This window comes from Gopherus flavomarginatus, chromosome 4 (genome assembly GCF_025201925.1).
Source record: "Gopherus flavomarginatus isolate rGopFla2 chromosome 4, rGopFla2.mat.asm, whole genome shotgun sequence".
Classification (NCBI taxonomy): Eukaryota; Metazoa; Chordata; order Testudines; family Testudinidae; genus Gopherus; species Gopherus flavomarginatus.
In genome coordinates this window covers 170,520,267-170,546,131 of record NC_066620.1, presented here as the reverse complement: position 1 = coordinate 170,546,131, position 25,865 = coordinate 170,520,267, and the positions used below count along the sequence as shown (strand labels likewise).

The 25,865-nt window shown below is 43.0% G+C and overlaps 1 protein-coding gene across 1 annotated transcript in view; it reads right to left on the bottom strand.

The window, feature by feature from the left end:
• Positions 1–25,865, bottom strand: part of COL21A1 (collagen type XXI alpha 1 chain) — a 189,360-nt gene that overhangs the window by 5,745 nt on the left and 157,750 nt on the right. Inside the window, exons 23-28 of the mRNA XM_050951092.1 lie at positions 10,922–10,957; positions 10,215–10,259; positions 8,297–8,329; positions 2,460–2,606; positions 2,317–2,371; positions 1,729–1,929 (exon numbers count right to left, since the gene is read on the bottom strand). Coding sequence (XP_050807049.1) covers positions 1,729–1,929; positions 2,317–2,371; positions 2,460–2,606; positions 8,297–8,329; positions 10,215–10,259; positions 10,922–10,957 — 517 coding nt within the window. The remainder of the gene's footprint in view (positions 1–1,728; positions 1,930–2,316; positions 2,372–2,459; positions 2,607–8,296; positions 8,330–10,214; positions 10,260–10,921; positions 10,958–25,865) is intronic.

Sequence of the window (25,865 nt, the reverse complement as noted above, 5' to 3'; positions counted from 1 at the left end):
CATAAGGTATAAATCAATTCAGAATGTAACCCACTGGAGTACACTTCTGATCCACCTGTATTAGAAGATCTCTAGTGAGGAACCAATTTGTATTGTTCCTTGGAGTGATCAATTAAAGCTGGTTTCATTGAATGTAAAATCTTTAAGAGTACTCATTACTCTCATAGAGGAAGAACACTAGAATGACAGATATTCTCAGATATCCCAGAACCAAAAGGGCTTCATTTTTATATTTAGAGGTAATTTAGAAGGAAATGGCTATATCTGGTTGGGAATTTTCTGTCAAAATGTTATTTCCAATGGTAAACATGATTCTTGTCACACTGAAATTTGCCACAGGATATTTTAATATTGCAGATTTTTTTTTCTGTTAGGAAAATTGAAAGAAAATATTTACTTTCACTTTGGGTCTTCACAAATCAACAGAGTTTGATTTGCTGAATAGAATCAAAATATTTTGGGCCAGGTCATTATTAATATGTGGCTGCCTGACCTCCACAGTGCTTCATGCTCCTGGTTTTCAATTCTCTGTCGAGTGAGCTGAAATGAAATGTTTTCATACTTCCAAATCAAATTTTTCTGAACTTTTTATTCTGTGAAAAATTTCAATATTTTGACTTTTCATCTTGAGTCATGACAAAAACTAAATAACATAGCATAATTTCTCACAGGACACAACTTCTAATTTTTGACCAGCTCTAGCCAGAGGTGAATTATGCTTTTGGGGGACCGTGGGCCAGAATAAGTGGGGGCCCCTCCCCACCCCCTCCACTTGCAGTCTCCCCCTGTCCTCTACTCTGGTGCTCCTGGCAGGGAGTGGAGTGCGGGGGCTTCCCCCACTCCATGGCAGGAGTGCCATGTGGGTGCGAGGAGTGCGGTAAGCCTCTGCACCCCGACCCCACTCCCTGGCAGGTGTGCCAGGCAGAGCGGGTCAGAGCGCCCATTTTTCCAGGGCCCCTCAATTGGACAGGGCCCCTGGGCACTGGCCCCATTGGCCCAGTAGCTAATCCGCCACTGGTTCTAGCAGTGGCCCATTGTGCAGGTGAGCACTTTCCTTGCTGACAGGTCTATCTCTGAGGTTAGCCAAAGAAAAACATCTTTAAACGATTGCAAAGTGCTCACCATGCAAGCACCAGGCACAATTGCAGCTGTCAAATCTAGAAAGGCCCATATGAGTGCATCTGAGTGCAAAGTCCATGCAAGGCTAGGACATAGTTCCACACACCCCCTTAAGGTGTGGTGCAGCAGATGAACTCCACTATATGCCAGAGAATTCTGTGAGGCACTCTCCGTCACAGAAGTGCTGTTCTATACCAACCCGATGTAAGACTGTGCCTATAAGGCATGGCTGAGCCCTTAAAGAGACAAACTATGGGGGACTGTAGGCACAGGTCAAATCCGATATAGTGCTAAGATGGGAGAAAGCCACAATTTTTTACTTCACCAAAAATTTTGGACCCAAACACTGGTTCTGAAACCACTCATCAAAAACCTGCTGACCCAGATCCAGATTTCAATTCTGTAGCCTCTCTCTAAAGTGGTCGGAAACAAAAAATTAAACCAAACATCTCTCAACTTTTGGAAATGAATTCTGTATCCAGAACCAGACTACATGGTGTGGACCCTCTCGACCCTCTACTGCTACCCACTCAAGTACCATTCAGAACTGAACACGTAATAAAGTAAAAGCCATATGTTATTTGCTTCGTGAGATACCCATGCAGTTACCTTTTGCCCCACGGGCACCAGGACTCCCAGGAGCTCCTGGAAGACCTGGAACACCATCATTTCCTGGTAAGCCAGAAAAACCTCTGGGACCTTCTGGGCCTATTGGACCCGGTGGACCAGGAAGTCCTGGAGAAGCACTTTGGGATTGACAATGGTTGCAGTTTTGTAGCCTTCCACTCCGAAGGATAACAGGCAACTGGGCTAGGAGAATTCAAATGAAAATGCTTTAGACTATTCTGAGAATGACATTGAGACAACATTACTATGCAAGATAAAAATAACCAAATGCCAAACTATATTAATAAGGATTTAAGATAAATCATTTGTTATATAAATCACCAAAAGCAAAATATCTGGCTTTTTGTGGAGGAGGAGGAGATTGTGGTGGTGTAGGTATTAAGACCTACAGACTGGTAAGATTTGGAGACAGTATCACTATGGTGTGTAATTATATCGTATGAAGCTGTAGACAGTCCATTGTGTTAGTAGTTTTGATTTTTCTTAGAACAGGACATCTTTATAATCATCATAAAAGTAGCCAGAGCATTTTAAAGAAAGAAAGAATACATTGCAATCTTTGGGACTTACTTCTCAGTACATCTGCGCAAACCTGCCGAATAAATTCTTCTGAAAATTCCCTTCCCTGAATTGAATATAGACGAGTTATAAAAAATGCGTAGAAAGTTTTTTTAAAAGTGCATGAAAACTGCAATGTCACATTCTGTACGTACAGGTTTTCCATCTGCTCCAGGTGGCCCTGGTTGCCCTCTGTCTCCCTGTTGTCCTCTCGGACCAGAAGGTCCAACCAAACCATTAACACCAGATTCTCCTTTTTGTCCATTGAGGCCTCTAATGCCAGGATCTCCTTTCTCACCTTTCTGAAATCAAAGGCAACAAAAACCGTAACTAGATTTTTCAAAAGTAATTTTCAAAATTAATCTTCATTGTGAGGGGCTGACAGCACCTTCATTGAGATGCATTCATAAAAATCAGTCTGAATTAATTAATCTGGGGGATCATCTTGACAGGGTATGTTGATTAACAAGTCCACCTCTACAAAAAATTCATTGAATTCTTTGGATTTTTGTAAATAATATTTTAATTCAAGCATGCCTACTAGAAAAAGGTTAATTTGAAATAAATTACCATTACAGATAACAGTTTCACTTTTCTTTGTGAAGACCAAACTTTTAATCCTAGGCAGAACTATTTTATACAACAGTTAAATGAATAGAAAAATATTAAATGACTCTCTCCTCTTTTTGATGATACCACAGTTATATTAATACAGGACATTAAAAATCTTTTTGGAAGATTATAGGACTCTTCTACACTAATGGAGACTATATATAGAGTATATGTAGCAACACACTGCAGTAGGCTGCGTCCAAACTATGGTGTGTAGTTACACATGGCAGGGAAAGGCTCCAGCACTGGAGAGAAAGTGGGACACTACACTAATAAAAACAACTTGGGCATATGGTTGGGCATGTGGAGAGCTGTGTATTTACCTGAAAGTTTTGGCGTATCTTTACTCATTTAACCCATGCCTCATGTTTACACTGCTATTTATCCCATTCTAGGGGAGCTTGCTTTATGTACTCTGCATGCAACCACATGGGTAGACACAGCCTAAGGGTGAAATTCTGGTTCCACTTAAGTAAAATTGCAAAACTTCCATTGACTACAATGGAGACATAATTTTATCCTACATCTTTACCATCCAGGATGGAGGATGGGAGGGGGGGAGGAAGTTGAGTTTGATTTGTGGTATTCTTTTTCCAAACCTCAGTTATTCTCAAATTAATTGATAATAACATTAGACAATCTGCTAAGTAAGGTTAAGCCAATACTGGGAAACATTTTGAAATAAGAAACTTAATTAAAGCAGTGATTCTTCTACATTTGACTACCTACCGCATTAGTTAATTTGGACTACTTTCCAAACCTGGAGCCAACAAACCTCTATTGCAGTGGAATATGGTACACTTCCAGATTTAAAATTAGTCTAATCTTTGTTCCCTTATGAATTTTTCCATTGAGTTTTTATATGACTTGTGTATATTTTCAACAGCAGATTTATAAATCTATTTCACTCTTTCCAAATCTGCTATATGGAAGTGCAGAAACAAAGTGACAGACTATATATTGCTAAATAAATAATACTCCTTTGGGAAAAAGAAGAAAGTTTAAGAGATTCTTAGTCAAACATTTTTTATAAAGTCACAGGTTTTATATTCTATTTCATTGTACAGTAAATACATTAGATCACCCTACAACAGAATTTAGGGCTCACTCAAACCTGTTTGGCACAGCCCCATGTAGAAGCAGTGCAGTTCTTCACCACCATAGAGAAGGATAAACCTCCCAGAGCTTCCCCGCATGCTGAAAGAGCATGGCCATTGCACCTTCGTTTACAACAGTGTAGCATGCTTCTTACTCTGTACCTGGCCAGCTCTGCTGGCCTGTGTAGAGCAGGCTGGTGGACAGAATCATGACCCTGCTGCCTTTGGGTGGTGTGCATCCCAAGGGCTCTAAACGGGATTGTGATTATGCTTGACCTCTGTGGCCTTGTCTACACTACAAAGTTGCAGCGCTGGTGAGGGGGTTACAGCGCTGCAACTTAGGATGTGTACACACCTGCAGGGCATTACCAGCGCTGCAACTCCCTGTTTGCAGCACTGGCCGTACACCCGGTCGTGCCTCGGGTGTAGAGGATCCAGTGCTGGATCACCAGCGCTGGTCATCAGGTGTAGACACTCACCAGCGTTTTTGTTGACCTCCGTGGAATAAGCAGGTATCCCAGCATACCTGAGGAAGCCTCTCTGGTAATCAAGCAAACTCCACTGCCCTCCAAGCAGGTCTCCTTCCCCGCGGTGTGCTCTGGCGTTCCCCGACCCCCCCCTCCAAGCAGGTATCCAGCCCCGCGGTGTGCTCTGGCGTTCCCCGACCCCCCCTCCAAGCAGGTATCCTTCCCCGCGGTGTGCTCTGGCGTTCCCCGACCCCCCCCTCCAAGCAGGTCTCCTTCCCCGCGGTGTGCAACAGAGCTGCAGCGTGGCCACATCTAACACCACTTGCAGCGCTGGTTGCTGTAAGTGTGGCCACCCTGCAGCGCTGGTCCTATACAGCTGTACTAATACAGCTGTAACAACCAGCGCTGCAAAATTGTAGATGTAGACATACCCTGTGTGTGGAGTGCAAGAAGAATGAGGGGAAACACTTCAAGCCCTGTTCCCTACAGACACACATGAGCCAGTCATAATCTGTCCCTTAACACTTTTAGAGCTAGTAAGCATTAGCATACAGTGAACCCAAAGAAAGTCATTTAGCTCAGGTTTTTCTGCAAATGGCAAGTCAAAAGCTTTTTCATCTCACTCATACATTTGATAGTTTTATCCAGAAATGTACTTGTATAAAAACACTTTCCTACTCAGCAGAGTATCACTGTGTATATTTGAAATGAAATTTTGACTTAGTTTTTGAAATTTTGACTCTTTACTTGTTAGTTTTATGCAGCTAACAGAGTAAAGAGACAGTGTTGATACTTTTCTTATGCAGCATCAACAAATGAATTGCTGACTAAGTTCCAATCAGCTACAGCAGGCGTTGACAAGCATTCCACAGAATTCTACTCACTGTTCTCAATTCAAAATTTGGTTTATAGAAAACAGTGCTCTTAGTTAAGACTGTTTAAATTTGTATTCCCTTTTGTATGATACAGTTATAAATCTTTATTTAACAGACACTTTAACACATCTTCATGGGATTGTTAAGGTTAGAGATTGCTAAGGTGTGGAGCACTTACAACTGCTTTTGACTACAACAGGAGCTGTGTATGCTGACAACTGAAAATTAGACCACTTTTTTAGGTATCTAACAATGTATATAGGAGACTAATTCTAGAAACCCAATTTTGGAAATATGATATAAGAAAATATTTATAGTACTTGGGAGTATTTTATTATTATTTTAATTACTTTATAAGCTATAGAGCATGTTTAGATACTTATAAATTACTTCTAAGTTGATTTATTTTGAAATAAGTTTTAAAAGGGCTGTGAAATCTTAAATAACGATGCAACCCTAGAGAAAATGGCATCTACTATAGAACGAAACAGCAGGCAGCAAGCCAACCTAAGAAACCAAGACAAAATACTGGAATCATCAGCACAACAGCCTGCAGAACCTGCCAAGAAATAAGAGGAAAATGCTGAAAGAAGATTTTCTGCAGCAAATTTTGGTCTTGTAATGGCCAGCCACATCCAGTGTGTGGCCTTGTTTGTTGACCCTTGCTATTGGCAGAGACAATCAAGAACAAGAGAGGAGCTTAAGAAATGCTGAAACAGACTGGTTAGAGAGATTTTATATTAAAACAATTCCTTTAAAACAAGTACTAAAATAAAAATATTTTGTAAAACCCCAAAACCCTAAAATAAGCGTATATTGTAAATTGTACAGCTCTTATAAGTACACAAAATGAAATCATATTTATTTGGAAAAATGTATTACAGAGAGTATTAGATAAATGTCCATATCCCATGAAAGTATACCCCAGTATTATGGTGATTTAGAAAATGCAGGAGATCAGATGAGGAAAGCTGGATGGTTCAATGACAATCTTTTACTGAACTAGGCCATGATTAAGCAAGATACTTAAGCACAAGTGTAATCTTAAGGATGGTTATAGTTCCATCAAAGCCTATAGTATTATTCAGTTGTTTACAGTTGCACACTTGCTTAAGTACTCAGTTCAAGTGGGGCCCTAAAGTACAAGTTCAGATACTGAAATACAACAAACCTCCTTTAAGCAAAACCCAACAAGAGATTGCCAAAAACTGACTGAGTAAAGGAATTTCCTAATAAAGGTGAAACAGAGTTATACTGAATGGGCCCATGTACACTGATTTCATTTACCCTAGAGTAAGAACCATGAGCAACTACAATGAAGCCGATTAATTAGATTATTCTTTCTTTTTCAATTTTTATAAACAGAACTATAGGCATCCATATAGTGCTCTGGGCAGATGTCCCACAAATTAAAAAGCACAACATGAACTTAAAAAAGGACTGCTCATAAATATATCCACTTCAATCCATGTTCTCCTCTGCAGCCCAAGAGAAGAAGAAAAAAAGGATGAGTCTTACAGTATACCTGTCAAGGTTCCTTCCCCACTCTGAACTTTAGGGTACAGATGTGGGGACCTCCATGGACACTTCTAAGCTTAATTACTAGCTTAGATCTGGTATCGCCACCACCATCCAAAATTTCAGTGTCTGGAGCACTCCCTGTCCCCCCAAAACTTTCCCTTCCCTGGGTAGCCTTGAGGGACTTCACCAATTCCCTGGTGAACACAGATCCAAACCCCTTGGATCTTAAAACAAGGAGAAATTAACCATCCCCTCTCCTTTCCCCCCACCAATCCCTGGTGAGTCCAGATCCAATCCCTTTGGATCTAAAACACAAGGAAAAATCAATCAGGTATTAAGAAAAAGGCTTTTAATTAAAGAAAAGAAAGGTAAAAGAAAACTCTCTGGGAGAGATTAGCATACCAGCTACTCTCACAGACAACAGAATCAAAACACAGAGCATGTTCCCCTGGGTACAAATTTAGTTACACAAAGAAAAAATACCCAAATACCCAATTTTTGATAATTCCCTTAATTTGCATAAGACAGGCCACAAAGAAATAAACATAAACCTATTTATTCCTTTCTAAAACTTACTACTCTGATAAGAGGCTGGTTCCTTGATCTTTTCCACTCCGGCTGAAACTGAAACTCTCAAAGGAAAAACTTCCCTCCTTCCTTTTGAAACATCTTGTTCCCCCATTGGTTCCTCCGGTTAGGTATTAGCTAGGTTAGGTGAACTTTTTAACCCTTTACTGGTAAAAGAGGCATTAACCCTTAACCATCTGTTTATGACAATACCCAGAAAGCAAAAAAATCTGAGCTCTAGCAGACCAAGAAAGGGGTCGAGTTCCAAAATTCAGAACCCTACAACAGAGAATGTCTGAGCTCCAGACTGACCTGACTGCGTCATACTAGTGTAAAACCAGTGGAAGTAAGTTCAAAATCATGCCCATTGGATTTGGGGATAGTTTGGGTCAGTCTCATAAGATAGGCTGTCACCGAATAAGGGTGCCTATTGTTCTGTTTTACTGAACTATAACATTTTTTAAAAATGAAGAGCTGGGGATTGAGTCTCCAGAAAAACAAATTGCTTTTTTCTTTTTTAAAAGTCCCTTGCTTACTTTTTTGTTTTTCTCTAATGAACCCCTTCTTTTGTCTTCAGATTCTGTTCTACCTGGAGTTCTGTAGAAAATCTATATTCCTTTCTCTCTTTCTAAACAATATTTCTTTGTCTTTTCAGTCACTGATTTCCCTAAACAGTGCTTTTCTATTCTGTTAAATCTTTCTTTCTCATGCCTCCTCCTACCTAATCATCCTCTTTCACTTGTGTGCCAATGAGGACAAAAGCAAGCCCTTTAACACACAGTTTACATGGTCACTATTCACACAATTGGCGAAGAGAATTAAAAAATGGTGCTTGTGATTTGAAAACACATACCTCTCCATTTGCTCCATTTAATCCATTTGCTCCCTTTAGAAATCAAATGTGGAAAGAAGTATAAATCAAACTGAGCCACCGTTATGATGCATCACTCTTACTAAAATCCGGGATCAAACAAACCAGAATATATTTGATATGCAAATTAACTAAGATTTATTTCAAAATACATCTGAATTCTTATACTTACAAATGAGGCATAAGAGGCACAGTAAACAAACATTTAATTATCTTCTTAAAAATTAATATATCTGAACAATGTACCAGAACAGAGGTAGGCAACCTATGGCACGTGTGCCAAAGGTGGCACGCAAACTGATTTTCAGTGGCACTCACACTGCCCAGGTCCTGGCCACTAGTCTGGGGGGCTCTGCATTTTAATTTAATTTTAAATGAAGCTTCTTAAACATTTTAAAAACCTTATTTACTTTACATACAACAATAGTTTATTTATACATTATAGACTTATAGAAAGAGACCTTATAAAAACATTAAAATGTATTACTGGCATGCAAAACCTTCAGTTAGAGTGAATAAATGAAGACTGGCACACCACTTCTGAAAGGCTGCCGACTCCTGTACTAGAAGATCATTAGGTAAATTATCATACGCATTGTATGATATGCACTTGCATTAGTTTTCTTACAAGAAACTTATCAATAAGTATTGTCTCCATAAAAAGCTAAAGATAACAGGTTCATTGTGTAACCAAATGGCCCAGAGACATTACACACTGACATCCAGATTCAAACTGTGTTTAAATTGGCTTTGGCTGCCAGAAATCCAGGCATAGGGCCCTTGAGTTATAAAATCAGTTTTGGAGGAGGATGTTGCAGTGGAAGAAAATGGCTAACAACCTACTGTCTGCCAAAAGACACACACCAATGTCGCGGGCTGTGAAGCGGCATGGCAAGAGGGCACACAACCTCAGCTGTGTCCACTGGTCGGACTCCTATGGAGCCTTGCTACAAAGTGAAGCTGCATCTCAACTACCAGCTAGAAACCCTGAGAAAGGGGATAGAAGGTAGCACCGCCTGGCCTCCTTTTGGTTAAATCCTCCTGAGGTTTTGGGGGTCAGTCTGGGGTGTATAATTCCTTATCCCAGCTTCACTGAATGTGGCTCCTTGTTTTTCCAATCAGACAGGTTGTGATCAGACTGCATTGATTGTGAGAACATTCTTCACTGCTATTTTCTTCACAATCTAGCTTGAGCTTTGTACTGCTAGTAAGTACTTTGCAATTTAGACATGATATAGAACTCGTTAACTACATGCTTTTACACTTACAACTAACAGTTATTTCCTATAGTATGTTAATATAGTCAAATATGACAATCAAAATATACTGGAATAAGGTTAAAGAAAAGAGAAATTAGCTGATTTGCTGTTGAAACAGGAAACATCTGTAATTTACAAGTACAGAAAATACTAACATGCTGACTTGATTTACAGTGTGACTAATTGAATCTTTAAATGCAATACTTTATGAAAATATTGCATGATAAATACAAAAGTGAATGGAAGGCTGGTATAGTCTTGGGCTTGACTTTCAGAGCAATATCATAGAAGCTTGAATCCATGTTTCCACTACTACATTATCTGGAGTTTATGTTATTGTTTTATCAATAATATTGCAAAATAAATTGTTTTAAATAAAAACTGAAAGATTGAAGCAGTTTCTTTCTGCTATTGCAATGGTATAACTAGATTTTACTATCTCATAGCTCTTTACCGTTTCAGAACTCTTCCCTCAGCCTTTTTTTAATGACACTTTAAATAAACAATATAATCCTATTTACATGTAAATATATCTAATGTATGTCTTTCGATTCAAAGAACTACCATTGTAAATGGCATTTATCTTCTGAAAAAGCAAAATGAATGCAGTTTTCTTCAACTGTGTTTTCTTTTAATGGTACCTGCTGGCCTGGAGTCCCTGGTCTTCCTCCTTCTCCCTTTTGTCCCTTTAGAAAAGAAAAAGACTTTCTTGAACAGTACATATTTCTTTAGTCAAAGTAGTCAAAATAATGTAAAGAGATAAGCCCTAACCAAAGGCCCATCTTTTTAATGGGTTCAGTCAAAAACCTGGATCCAACCATCATTTAGCTTGTTAATGGGAGGCAGATATAGAGGTGTTTCAAGATTCAGTTCCAAACCATGTAGCTTGGACACACATTTCTACTGTAGACATAATGGAGCAAGCCTATGACCTGAACATGCAGAGACAAATGCTGATCTTCCTTGTTCCTGCCTGTTTCAGTTGCTTTATCACCTCAGTACATTGAGGAAAGTTCTCATTTTTATGACATTACAGATTTAGAGACCTATGGTGGATTTTCAAAAGCACTCACCGTTAGCCTAACTCTGCCCCCTATAGTTAGTGGGAGCAGCTAAGCCATTTTAGAATACTTTTGAAAATCCCATTCTTTCTCTCAAACTAAATTTTCATAATATTGTGTTGGTGAGTTCATATTGTGCAGTGATTTACTGAGTTAAGACTGTATCCTGCAGTCCTTAGTCAAGCAAAGCTCACGTTTTGAATTAATTGAATTAATTTTTAACAGTTGACTATTAGTAAACATTTGGCATGGCAAATGATATTTAATGAAAAACGAAGTTAACATACCTGGATACCTCTTTCACCTTGGTTTCCTTTTTCCCCCTGTAAAATATTTTAAGGTATTGTAAAATTTCCATTATAATCCATTTACAAACATTTAGTTTGTGTTTTAATTTATTGCAGTAACTACAAGAGAAATAGCTAATGAAGTGCATGATGGTGATTGAAAACTAAATATTCTATCCACATGTTCATAATTCCTAATCTAGCAAAGCCCTTAAACACATGCTTAACAGCTTTGCAGGAACAGGACCATAATAAGTAGGGAATTTGCTGTGCAGATAACTATCATAAGCAACAGTAATATTTACATGCCAAATTAAAATTAGGAGATTGCTGGGAATCCTGCTGAAGTCAGTGGGAGTTCAGCCACTGATTTAATAGAAGTTAAATTGGGCCTTGCTTTTACCAGAGAACCAAATTGATTGCAGATGTAAGCAGGTGCAACTCTTATAGTAAATAGATATTCACCTGCTTTCATTCACGGTGAGCAAAGCCCAAATAATTTCGATAAAAATGACAGCTAACCCAATACAATGCATAACACATGTGCTTGATATTCTATGGTAAATAACAGAGAATTAATCAAAGTGTTTTTATATATGAATTTGAATCCTATAACTTACATACAAAACCAGATTTTATTTGCATTTAACCTGGTTCAACTTAGAGTTTCTATCTAATCTATATGGGGGAGATTTTCAAAGGCATAAAAATTCTCCCCCTATATCTATATACTATAGTGCTTTTTTTTTTTTTAATATAGTGCCTGGCACCATAAAATCTCAACACCTTTCAGTTTACCTTGATGTAAATAAAATAAGAATTAGTTCCACAATGTTAACTCAACTGCAGAAACAAGTAATACAACAGCCACGTGGCATATCTGACATCTTATATATAATAGTATGTGCTAATTATTATCATTTATGCAGCACCATAGGTATAAATAGTGCTTTACAGACATACAATGACAAGTCTCTGCCGTAGGGCATTTAGAATCTAAGCCCTGATCTTGAAATTCAATGGGGCTTCACCTAAGTGTGGAGTCTGAGCTAGCAGATTTGACCAAAGAACTGAGGACTAAAATAGACACAATAGGGTGAGTGATGATAACATACAAAGGGAGGAGCTGTGAGGGAAGTGGAAGGAAAGGGTCAAATTGCAATTTTTTAAGAAGGCGGGGAGTATTTCTTTTTATTCTTTTTTATGTATCTAGCTGGATCCAAGTATGTGTTTCCAGAAAAATAATTGTAACGTTTAGTCAAGTGTTTAAGAGTATTAATGAGATCTTGGCTAAACAAAATATTTTCCAGGTCAAAAACCCTAGAAGGTCTGAGCACACTTTTGTCAGATCAAACAATGCATAAGTTATTTGGTTTAGTTTTAGTTTAGTATTTATTTTAACATAAACTATGATAAAACTGAAGCTCATCTATTTTCCTGTCACATACTCAAACTACACCTTTCTCTGAGTTATTTTCTTTTCAGATGGAAAAGATACTGTTTTCGTCAATACTAAGTTATAACCTTATGGCTTGTCTACACAAATAGTTAGTTGCTGATAACCTGGGGGCATAAATCTGTCTCACATTAGCCTGCTGCACACTCCCAGAATGTCTACACAGCATGGCAATGGGATTGTGATTTCTAGAATGTACTGCCATGTGGACCATGCTGAAGTGCACTAAAAAGTTCCACAGTGTGCTCTATCTACTCCTGTTTGAAACAAGAGTAGATCAAAATTAGGGAATATTTAGTGCTCGGCAGCAGGGTTCACATGGGTGGTTAGCGTGCAGCAGGCTACTGCAAGGTAGATTTGCATCCCTGCTTACCAAACTCTAATTATTTGTATAGAGGAGCCCTAATTTAAATTGCAATACATATTCTTATTTAACCAGATTCCACTCATAGATACAGTATTAAAGGAGTATGTCCATTGCAAAGTGCTCCACTTTCTGCCTCCTAGCAGTTTTTGCTCCATAACAGTATTTTGCTTTTACACCATGACTAACTTAGCTTCTCTGTCCGTTTCTTTGCAGAGGATCTTCTCAAAGGCTTTTTGGAAAACTAGAGAAATTTTAAGAGTTGGTTCTCTTTTAGATACTATCTTACTGAGCTGTTCAGAGAATTCTAAGAGATTAGACTGACATTTACCTTTGCAGAAATTGTGTTAGTAGACTTCTAATTTCCCTCTTACTTATTCCCTGCTGTAATTTATGTTTATTGGCTTCAGCTGGATCAGATTTCCAAAGTTTGAAGGATTTCTATTTGGCCTCTCAGACCTCGCCATTTAGCCACATTGGTTTACTCCTTATCTTCCTGGTGCCTTTTTGTTAAGAAATACATGTCTTCTGAGACTCTGTTATTGTTTTGTTAAGTAGCATCCATGCCACCTCTTGAGGATTTTACTTCCTTCACTTTTAACTTTAGGGTCTTTTTGACTAAACTTCTCATTGTATTGAAATCCCCTTTTCTAAAGTTCAGTATCACTCATCACTTTTGGTACCTTAGCTGCCCCTTTGATGTTGAACCTAATTATATTGTGATCACTGTTACTCCGTGGCTCAGCTCCTGTCACATCTTGAGTTAGTGCCTGTGTTAGCTAAGATTAAGTCATCTCTCTGCCTGTGTGCTCTAGGACTTGCTGTCCCAAGAAGCAATCACTAAGTTTTTCTCTAAATTCTGTCCTATTATGTTGTTAGACTAGCCTGTGGGTATGTCTACACTTCAAGCTGCAGGCTTCATTTCCAGCTCAAGGAGACATACAGTACCCATACTAGCTCTGATTGAGCTAGCCTACTAATAATAGAGTCTATCTGTGAGTGATGGGAGGAGCTAGCCTCCCTCAAGTTCATGCCTATGGTCTCAGAGAGGTATATACTTGGGGCAGTTAGTCCCTCCCACTGCTTTTGCTCTATTTTTAGTGTGCTAGCTCAATTAAAACTAGCATAAGTACATCTCTTCCAGCTGGGAATCACACCCCCACCTTGAAGTGTAGACATACTCTGTATGTGGGTATATGAAGTCTGATTTTATTAGAATTTGGTTACATTTTTCTGCCTCTTTGATCTCTCTTAACACTGTGCAAACAATTTTTTTCTTGATCAGGAAGCTGGTAATAAAGCACCAACAATGTAGTTATATTCAAACAGTTTGGAATTTGTATCCATATGGGTTCAATTTTGTGATCCCCTCCACCCAGAATTTTCCAAAGAATCCTTTACCTACACCACTACTTCTCTAGCTCTTCAGCTTACTCTGTCTTTCCTATAGAGCTTGTAACTAGGCATTACAGTATCCCCTTGTTTTTTGCCATTCCCCCATGTTTCTGTAATGTTTATTATATAAAAGTATCCATTGCGAGTCATACTAGTATCCCTATTTTTGCTTCTAAATTTCTTGCATTTGTATATAGACATTTATTGGACCAAGTATAAAGAATCCCTACGTCAACTCAATGGTGTTTCTCTCTTTGTAAGGCAATAATATTGGAACATTGCAACTGATCAATTCATAAATTTCAGGGAATGTTCTTGGCTTCAATAGGCAGAACCTTAATGATTCTTGTGCAAATCAGAACACTGGAAAAGCTGGATTCAAAGGAAAATCAGGGCCCCCAGACACCTAGATACTGTAAGCAGATGAATTTCTCTGCCACCCCCTGCACCTATCTACAGATATTAGTGGCAGCAGCTTAACTTCCTGTCTGTAGCCTGACTCTAACCAAAATAAGAGAGCCTTACAGGGAGGGTTTGTAGCTGGGAGGCAGGGACCAGGGGAGGGAGGAAAGCAGGATGTGGGGAGAAAATGGAGACCTGAACAGGAAGACACGGTAGCTGGGTAGGAAGGAGCAGGGGATGGAGGGATGGGGAAGTGGTGGGGGGCAAACCAGGAACCCAGGGAGGGCTAGAAGTGAGTGGCACTGATGGTGGCAGCAGGTACCCTGACACAAGTGGGAAGGAGGGAAGTAGATGTGGCAGAAAGGAGTAAAGGAAGGACATGTAATGTAATGGAATGCGGTGTGTGGGGGAAGTGGTGGTGATGATGGAAGCGAGGTGTGGGGAAGTGGGGATAGGAATGGGAAAGGGAAAGCAGGGAACACAGAGACCCTGCCATGGTGGAGGGAGCACACAGAGACTCTGCAATGGGAGAGAGAATGGGGATAATGGTGTAGGGGAGGGATACGTGAGGAATACAGGGCCCTTAGCAGGATGCAGGGCTGGGGGGAGGTTCAGGGAGTCACTGAAATAGAAGGGCAGGGAAGGTGGCACACAGGCAGCTTGTAAAAGCAGGGAATTGGAGGAATGCAAGGAAACCCTGGCATGGGCAACGTGGTCAGCCTACAGAAGTTACAAACTGTGTATTTTTATTCTCAATGAGGAGAGTGTTTTTATTTAACTCCTTAATCCGACACCCTGCTGATTTTACAGAATTTCCCACTGTGTTCTTATCCTGTCCTTGCAATTTGATTTAGTTACAGAGAAATCTTGTCACAGCCAAACCCGGGGTAATGACCACAGAAGCAGAGTGAGACTTGAAAATTGGTACAGACATGTTAGCTGTCATACAGGTTTAGCAAGTATAACAGACTACAAGCAGAGTAAATACAGAAAAATTATGAGTAAAGCATTAGTAAGCAGGTACTGGAAAGGCATATCTTGATGTGCATTTGAATACTAGGCAAACATGTTTCAGCAGAGAAATTTCTTTTCAATAATTTTTGTGCCAAAAAAAAATTGTGAAAACATCAAAATTTTGTTCACAAGACACTTGCTGCCAAAAGGCATGTGCAAGCACTGAGGTTGAATGAACCCAGATGGGTGCTGATAGTCATAGTCAACTACATCCCAAGCAAAGGACACCATATGTTAGATTTGCAGACCTCTGAAGGAAGAATGTAGATCAGGGAAAGTGTGATGAACGCCCACCAATTAAGGACTATATATTTTTCTAAAATTTGCTTTAGGTTAGAGTTGTTGGGTTTTTCAAGAGAAACACACTAATATGTAGAAGGTAATAGCAATAAAATAAATGAACATCTAAATTCAATGTCTAACAAGTTTCTTTCTTTCTCTACCATGTTTTTCCATTTCTTCTTTCTCACTTAGTTCATGCACCTTTCTTTTTCTCTATTGTCTTCAAAAATTTTCCTACTCTGTATCTCCTTTATTTTCACTGGAAGATAGCTTTCTCCCTTTCATGCTTACTGGCCAAAGCTGAATTTTGTCTTCCTGTTTTACATTTTCTCCCTTTCCCCTTCACTCTTGCTTGACCTCCTTCTTTCTCCTCATTTGCTGTCGTTTCACCCAAGCTCTTTTTTGACTTCTCTTCATATCTTGATTCTTTTTCCCTGCTTCCCCCACTTGGTGTTCTCTCTCCCAAAGCCCATTTCCCCTTCCAGTATTGCTTTCCAATGTTTATTCCTGACATCCAGTGTCAAGCTGAAGTTTCAATCTCTGCATGTTTTATACAACCATATATATGATGTATTTTGGTTTTTAGAAGACATCTTTTAAAGTAGGTAACCAAGCACATCAAATGAATGATGCACCTAAAACCCACTGGTTTTATAAATTCATTAGTACATGATTCTGCAATGCAGCACCTATCACTAATGCCAAGACACAGATTGTAGGCTGCTCATTTTGGAACGAAGGCAATAAAACAAATAAGAAATAGTGATATAAACTCTTTTGAGAAATTATACAAGCACTGCGGAGAAAAATACAAATCACTGGTTGATTTTTCTAGTTTTGGACCATTAATGAAGAGCAAAGAATCCACAGTTCAAAATACTGGGCGCTGTAAACCTCATTTCATCATCTTATGATGGTTATGTGCCATGGTTAGTGGGGAATCCCCTTTAATATAACTCTGTATACTAGCACTTCTCACTTCTTTGGCATAGACTAAGGCCAGATGGATAATGTATACATTGGCATCCATCATATTTTCTAGGGTTATACATCACCTGTACATCCTTGACTCTCACTGTGTATATACATATCTTGGAATGCAAGGGAGTGATCTAATTTCCAAGAAAGGCACAGTATTATATGGAAGGAAAAAAGCTATGTGAACATCTCCATGCCTTAAGAATGTACATTTAAATCCGCAAAAATCAGGAAATCAAGGCCTTCTCTACATACAAGTTGTACCGCTTTAACTATACTGGTACAAACCCACTAATGCGGATGCAATGCTACCTATAAAAGGTGTTTACAATGATATAGCTTGTTCCTAGGAAAGAGGAATAAGCCATACTGATATAAGTTACCTTTATATCAGTAAAATTGCACACTAAGGTTATACCAATCCAACTGTTTTGGTAATCAGACTCAACTGAAATGACTAAAAAACCTGTGTGTGGACCAGGCCAAAAAGTCAAAATTCTCATAGTTATACTGAGTCATCTGCAGTGTACAGACTTTTGTTTGCCATTTACACTTAAACATAACTAAATATATATAACAGGCCAGATAAAAGTAATCAGAATTACTTCAATGGGACTGTTCTTACACATGTTGACATCCAGCAAAAATACATCCCTTTCTAATTGTGACAGCTGCAATTTTCATGCCTGGGAGTGGAATCAGAGGGAATACATACATCTGGCTCCCTGACCATGACGGAAGGAAGGCATTGGAGAGGGAGTCCTTGCTCAAACCCTGTCGAGAACAAAACCAGTTGCATTTCCTGTTCTGTCTGGTAGTGAACGGGTCCACTTGGGGAGTTCCCCACCTTTGGACGATCATGCAGGCTACCTTTGGATGGAGTGACCATTCGTGGTGAGAGGAGAAGTCCCTGCTGAGCTGGTCTCCCAGAGTATTCCTGAAACTGCGAAGGAGAAAAGCTTCCAGGTGCATCTCATGGCTGATGCAGAAGTCCCACAGACGGAGTGCCTCTTGCAGAGAGCCGACAAGCGTGCTCCCCCGGCCTGTTGATGTAGAACACCGAGGCTGTGTTTTTCATCGGGACTCGTAACACCTTGCCCGACAGGTGGGGCAAGAAGACTCTGCACACCAGCCAGATTGCTCAGAGCTCTTTGATGTTTATGTGTAACTGCACCTCCTCCAGTGACCACATCCCCTGTCTGGAGGTTGCCAAGATGTGCCCCCAAGCCGAGGTCCGAGGCATCCAACATCAACTCAGTGGGGGGAGGGATAGCTCAGTGGTTTGAGCATTGGCCTGCTAAACCCAGGGTTGTGAGCTCAATCCTTGAGGGGGCCACTTAGGGATCTGGGGCATAAATCAGTACTTGGTCCTGCTAGTGAAGGCAGGGGGCTGGACTCGATGACCTTTCAAGGTCCCTTCCAGTTCTAGGCGATTGGTATATCTCCAATTATTATTAAATTTAAAATTAACTCAATGGAGTGAGGAGGGTTGTCGAATGGAACCCCTTCCAGAACTGTCCTGCAGTGAGGTAAGTATTGCCTGGGAAATGGTCATGATCTTCTCCGGAGGGTCTCAGGACTGGGAATAGACCATCACCAGCCACTGTTGCAGGGGTTGTATCCAGAGTCTAGCACGGTGGACCATGTAAATGCATGTGGCCTAGCAGACGCAGACAGACCATGGCTGTAGTCAGAGGGAATGCAGAGACCTCCAGGATGAGTAAAAGCAGCAAAGAGTCCTGTGGCACCTTATAGACTAACAGACGTATTGGAGCATGAGCTTTCGTAGGTGACTACCCACTTCGTTGGATGAGGTTCGCCATTGCGTGGAACCTTTCCAGTGGCAGGAACGTGCTGGCGCAGGTAGAGTTGAGGATCGCTCCAATGAACTCTATCCTTTGCACTGGCACTAAGGTCGACTTTTTGTCATTCACCAGTAGGCCCAGAGAGCAGCACGTGGTTTGAAGGACGGTGACATCCCTTTGGAATTGAGACCTGGAGCTGCCCTTGGTGAGCCAGTCATCGAGGTATGGGTATATCTGGATACCCCAGCACGTGAGGTAAGCCACTACCCCCAAAATACACTTGGTAAATGTAACCCTTCTGCCAGGCCGAACTGATAGCAGCAAGGGCCAGGTCCAATACATAGGGGTCCCTTCCCTACAACGAAATGCAAAACCAGCTCAAGCCCCCATCCAGTGACCTGGGAAAATCTTAAACACACCCCTGGGCGCCTCGAAGAGGCAATACTTCCCCTCTCGCAAGCATAGAGTCTCAGCGTAGCAGAAAAGGTTTAATTACATGAGATAAACAACAAGCATTAAATTGGGAAAACGCCTTAACTAGAGTTCATAGACCAAACCATGAGCAAAGACCCACCCCAGGAAATTGAGCTGTGTCCTTTTCCCTGGGCTCTTGAGTCCAGCAACCCCCAAATCACCCACAGTCCCAAAAGTCTCACAATCCAAAAGTCTCTGTCCTGGGTCAGTGCAGCCCCAGAGTTCGATAGTCTATCTGCAGAGGTCCCCCACCACAGCCTTAGTAGAAAGGGGCACCTTACGTGGTCCAGGGCCAACTGCCCTGCCTCTCCATGGGTTCTGCTCCCGCCTTCTCCACGAACTGCTCCACTCTACCAGCCACTCCACTCTGCTCCTCCAGCCGTCCTCACAAACTGCTCCACTCCGCCAGCCGCTCTGCTCCACTCCAGCTGTCCCCGCAAACTGCTAGGCTCCGCTTGCTCTATGGGCCGCTCCACCCGTCCCACAGCTGCTCCGCTCTGCCAGCTGCTCTGCTCCACCAGCTGTCCTGTGATCTGCTCTAGCCATCCCCACAAACTGCTCCACTCCACTCTGCCAGCTGCTCTGTTCCGCAGTATAGCTTCAGGCTCCCCTACTAGTTAGCACAGTACTCAGTGCTCTCAGCTCAGTAATTCCAGCTTTTTAATGATTTCAGCTCTCAGCAGGGGAGCCCCAGTGCTAGTGCACCATTAGCCCAAAGTGAGTTCAGCTCAGTAACCTGATCTAGATTCTTAAGGGAATAAAATATCAACTCTGATATTCCACAGTGGAGAGAGGAGTGGGTGGAACTGGTGCTTCTGGCTCACACAAGGAGCCTACACCACCAGGCACAGATACCTGTCCCCAGCCTCTCTCAATTCACTAGGTTTTGGAACCCATGTCCCTTGTCCAGCAAGTGTCACTTAATTGATATTGAGATATCTCTGTCATAAAGCAGTCTCATAGTTCCTCATTCACATACTCAGGGTGACAACACTTTATTCCTCCTGCCCCAATAACAAAGAAATTGGGGATCCCAGAGCTGTCAAAATAACCATCCCAGGCTGCCGTGGGCTATGCTAGGTGGGGTGGGTGTGCCAGTGCAGTACCTAAAATTCCTTTCCATACTCCCCATAATTCACCACCAGATGTCAGGGTAGGGCTCATCCTGACTCTGCTTACATAAACACCAGTGGTGCTGTCGTCAGGCCGAATGGGAGGACCTTAAACTGGTAGTGGTGGGGCCCCACTGTAAACTGGAGGAAATGTCTGTGTCCTTGAAAGATTGCTATGTAGAAGCATCCATCCTTCAAGTTGAGGGCAGCATACCAGTCTCCCAGATCCAGAGTGGGAATACTAGAATCCAGAGACACCATGTGGAACTTTAGCTTCTGTAAGTACTGGTTGAGGTCTCACAGGTCCAGGATGGGCGGTAGACCGCCCTTGGCCTTTGGGATTAAAAAGTACTGGGAATAGAACCCCTTGTTCCTGTACTTGAGAGGAACTTCTTCCACCGCACCCAGCTGCAGTAACCCCTTTACCTCCTGCATGAGGAGACTCTTGTGAGAAGGGTCCCTGAAGAGGGACAGGGAAAGCGGGTGGGAAGGAAGGATAGAAAAGAACTGGAGGGTATAACCCTGTTCCACTGTGCTGAGGACCCAGCGGTCTGAAGTTATAGCAGTCCATGCAGGGAGCAAAGGGAAAAGTTGGCTGGAGAACACTGGGAAAGATGGATCTGGAGAATAGTCTGGTAGGTCGCCCCTGGGCGCACCCTCAAAATGACTGTTTTGTCCCCTGCTTATTACGGGTTGAGCCAAACTGGGCAAAGGGTGGAGGTAGGTGGCTCGGGCAGTGCTTGTAACTTTTGGCTCATTTATGGGGCTGGTCCAGCTCAGGCTGCTCCCTTGGCCTGAGGCTGCTGTGGTTTGAACCACTTACGCACTGGGGCTGGGACTTAGAGACTTTGGGGTGGTGCAGGAATCCTTGAGATCATGCAACTTGCTGTCTGTTTCCTCTGCAAATAGGGCCCCGCCATCAAAGGGCAGGTCCTGCAATGACTGCTGGGCCTTGGTGGACAACCCAGAGAGGAGCAGCCAAGAGACTCACTGCACAGAGATAGTGGAAGCCATGGTGTGGGCAGCAGCAGCAGGATCTGATGCAGCCTGGAGGGCTGCCTTGGCAGCAGTTGTGCCCTCAACGAAGATCACTTGGAACACCTCCTTGGAAACCTCAAGGAGTGACCTTTCGAATATGACCATGGCTTGCCACATATTAAAGTCATATCGGCCAAGGAGGGCTTGATGGTTCGCCATTCTCAGCTGAAGGTTTGAAGATGAATAAAACTTATGCCAAAGAGATCCAGCCTTCTTGAGTCTTTATTTTTTGGAGTAGGTTGTCCTTGCCTCTCCTCGTGATTAACTGCCTCAACCACAAGGGAATTAGGGGCTGGGTGGGAGTATATGTACTCATGCTCTTTGGTTGGCACAAAATACTTGCGTTCGGCCCTTTAAGAGATAGGGACCAAGGAACAGGGGGGTCTGCCAGAGGGCATTAGTGATTTTGGAAACCCCTTCATGAAGGGATAGATCCACCTTGGCAGGAGCTGAGGAGCAGAGGACGTCAAACAGAGAGTCAGAGGGCTCTTCCAATTCCTCTGCTTGAAGCCCTAGCTTAGAAGCGACCTTCTTCAAAAATTCCTGGTGCACTTTGGCATCATCCTGAGGAACTGGGTAAGGGGGGCTCCATGATAGCCTCCTCCTGCGAAAACTAAGACAATGCCGGTGCCACAGGAACCTCCACGTCCATTGGTGGTCTAGTAGCTTTCTCCCCTGGGTCCTCCTGCACCTGTGGGGTCCTTCCCCCTAAAGTCTCCAGCACCGGGGGGGGGGGCAGGATACCAAGGCTGCTGGCCTGTCCAAGGCTCCTGACACCGATCAGGCAGCCTGGGAAAGTTGGGTGAACCCGCAAGGGTTCCACAGATACCGTGGCGCCGGCCACTGCGCTTGGGGACATGGGACAGGTTTCAGTGCCAATAATGTAGTCGGCACCGTCGGTACTGGGGCTTGTCCCACAGTCAGGGAAACTTGCTCCAAGCTGGAAGTACCAGTGGAATGGTCGGTACCAGGTGACCAGGATTGGGCTGAGCAATGGCTCTTGTCCAACCAGTGACGGTCACTGCATCCTGAAGCCGACCTGTCTGAGCAAGACTGTCTTGGTCGGGCACTCATGGACTAACGGCATTCAGCGGATCTGCACTGGATACCCAGCACTCCATGCCTCATGCTACTTGACTGGTTCCAGGATGTTGAATCGGACCAGAGCTACTATGGGCCAGTTGCCAGGAGGATCGTCCTGACTAGGGTGACCTCCTTCTTGGGGGCAGGTGATGATGGTGGTCTCTGGTGTCCGATTGTTCCTGGGATCAGTACCATGCCTTTGGAGATGGTTGGGGCCAGTTCTGGAGTTCCTGCCAGGTGGAGTGTGCCTCAGAGGTTCTGTGCCAATCTACCAGCGAGGTACGCCTCATCATGGCACACTCCAAGCCCTCTCCTTTCCCTTATGGGAGGTAGGAGATCTTCCCTGGAGCTGTGGAGGGGGATGGGTGCCAGATCGCGAATGGCACCCGTGGAGCACTGCACATGGAGGCCACGGTTGTTAGAGAGATTATTCCTTTACTTTCAGCCTTCCCTGGTTCTTCTTGCATGAACAGAGAGCAACAATACCCAAAGTCTGAAGCTGCACACAATTTTGACACTTCACATTGCGGGATCTGAAAAGAATTTGTAAATGTGACAATTGTGGTTAGCACTAGTAATTGTTCCATCCAGGACCAGGGAATTTTTATTCTTTTTGAATTAACTTGTAACACACACACAGAATTTACAAGTTCCCTTTTCCAATCCCCTGTTTATACCTTTTCATTTGCGTGCAGTGAACCCACTCCCGTTCTCCATTCTCTGTACCCAATAATAGCAGACTGGGCCCTAGCTGGTCAAGGACGAGATAGGGGCCCTTCCATTTAGGAGCTGGGAATGGATGGTGTTGACCTGGAATTTTGTACATCACAAGGTCTCCCACCATGGGTAAATTACACTTCCCAGGCAGGTCATACCATGCTTTGACTTTTGCTGCTCCTTGCTTATCTCGGCAGGCCACTGCCTGCTGTACCTGTTTTACATGGTTGATTAGAGTTAAAATCCATTCTTTTGTTAAGCCGTGTGTAGTGACTTCCCCAGGTACTGGGGTAAGTAGATTTTCCCACCGTTCCATGGACCTTTTCATGAGAGCCTTGTATGCCCTTTGATTCTTGGGCCCTTATTTTTATTAAGACAAAGGGCAGTAACTGTGACCAGTTTTTCTCTCCCATTTCCACTCCCTTTCTTTGCTTACTGTTAATGGTGCGATTTATGCACTTCATCTGCCCCGCAGCCTGTGGGTGATAAGCAATATGGAACAATTGTGTGATTCCAGTGAGGGCTGATAGCTCCCCTAACAGATCTGACCGGAAAGCAGCTTCTTGGTCTGAGTCAATTACCTTTGGGACCCCCCAGCGAGTGAATACCTCATTTACCAGTATTGCAGCAGTTACCTGGGCAGTTTGATACTTTGTGGGGAAAGCTTTCACCCACCTGCTGAAAGCATCCACTACCACCACCATGAACCGGTTTTTCTGTGATCTGGAGGTAGGGGTCCTGTGTAATTAATTTGTATCCTTTCCCAAGGTCCCCTTGGGGCTTGTCTCATTAATTTTTCCCTTAGCACCTTGTGAGGTGGGTTGTGCCTGGCACAATTCAAACAACGTTCCAGATGTGATTTTAAATCAGCTGCCATTCCTGGCCACCAGCACAACCTTTTTAAAGTTCCCAGTGCCTTCTCAAACCCGGGGTGTCCCCCTGCCAAGCTTTCATTCACCCAGCCTAAGAAAGCGGTCTGACTTCCCTGGGGGCACAGCATTACTGGTCCCTCAGCTGTTAAGACACAGCAAATTTCTTCCATTAGTTCCATCTTTGGCATATTGTTTCCAAGTTTTATGATGCCTGCCAGTTCTGGGTTAGATTTTTGCAACTCCCGAATTCGCCCTCCCCGATCTGTATCCACCCCACTTTTTGTTATCACTACTATAGGCACACTTTCTTCTGGATCCCAGGGCCATGGGGGTGCCTCTGTTGCAGCCCGCTTGGCCTCTTCATCAGCCAGATTATTCCCTTTGCTTAGGGGTCCTGTTTTTTTGTGTGCCTTTACCTTTACGACATTGAACTGTGTAAAACGGTGACTGAGCTTCTCCACTCGCTTCCACCAGTTAGCATGCTTGATTGTGGAGCCATCTGTTGCTTTGAAATGATTATCTGCCCACCATCTTAGCATTAATGTGGCCCCACGAAATACATAATCTGAATTTACCACCACCCAACATTCTGGCTCAAATTTGGGATCCACTCTATTTAAAGCTGTTAGCAAGGCTGCCAGTTTTGCCTCCTGAGCTGACCTTGCTTCCAGTGAGAAACCAATGGTGCTGACTGTTTCATTTCCTCTGATTTCAACAACAGCCAAACCTGCAGTTTTCTGTCCCCCCAAATACCTACAACTTTCATCTAAAAACCATACCAGTGTCCCATCCTTTACCTAGGGGTAAAGGGGATGCAACCGCTTGAATTAGTCCCCTCTGTTCCAATTTCCCAATAGTTGCCCCCACCTCTGCCAATGCCTCCCGAGGAATGGGATATTGTTTCTGTGGGGGAGGGTCCCTTTCCTTTAGCAGTACCTCCATGCTGCCCCTACCACAATCCAGGTTATCCATGGCCCACACAGGGATGTGTTTCCACCCAGCCGGGGGTGATGGGAGGGCATGTGCTGCTTTAATGGTCATAGTGGCTATCCCCATAGGAATGGTATAGCCCTGACCATCCTGTGTCTGCCCCAGTAAACACACCCAATTGGCTAAGTCCAGTACAAGTCCCAGCTTGTGTAAATTTCCTGCACCTAACAGATTTAGCACATTATTACAACACCACATAATCTCCCCTTCCCCCTAGACTCCTTTGATCTGTCCCCGCCTCAGGGTTAACTGTGTCTCCCCTCCCATTGTCCCTACAATTGTTATAGTTCCTTCTGAGGGCCTCCCCTGCCCCCATGTGGTTAAGCTGATGGCTGCTGCAGTGTCTATCAAAAAATTCCTTATGGGACTCCCTTTGATCGCTTCCTGGAGCGTTGGGCAACCAGATGCATCCCGTCCTAAACTGAGAACATGGACAGGATGCCTCCCAGGGCACCCCTACATCGCAGCACCCACCTCTGTCCCTCTCACTGGTTCATAAGTGGGGGGCGGGGGTCCTGGCACCGAAGCCATTCCTGTCTCCAAGCAAAATTGTGTGTCTGGCATTTTAGGCAGTCCCAATCCCCTGGCCTCCAGGGCCATGTTCCCCCTGATCTGGTAAGATCCTGGGTAGTCAGTCTAGTCTGCAGTTTCTGGATCTGTTGCTCTATAGCTGCCTGCTCATTCCTGACTACCCCCCCAAAGCCATGACCTCACCCTCTAACTCCTCCCCTTCGGGCTGACCCACCCCTTTTTACCTTGTACTGATGCCCTTCAGTAATAATATGGATCGGCTCTCCCCCCTGATGCATCTGCCTCCACACATCTGCCTGTTCCAGAAACTGGGACAGCTGATTGGGAGCAAGTTCAGGATGCTGCAACCTTAAATGTCCCACGAACTGAGGATCCCTCAGCTCCAACCATTTTTCCAGCAATTCCACACCCCCACCAGGTCCAGGTGCCCC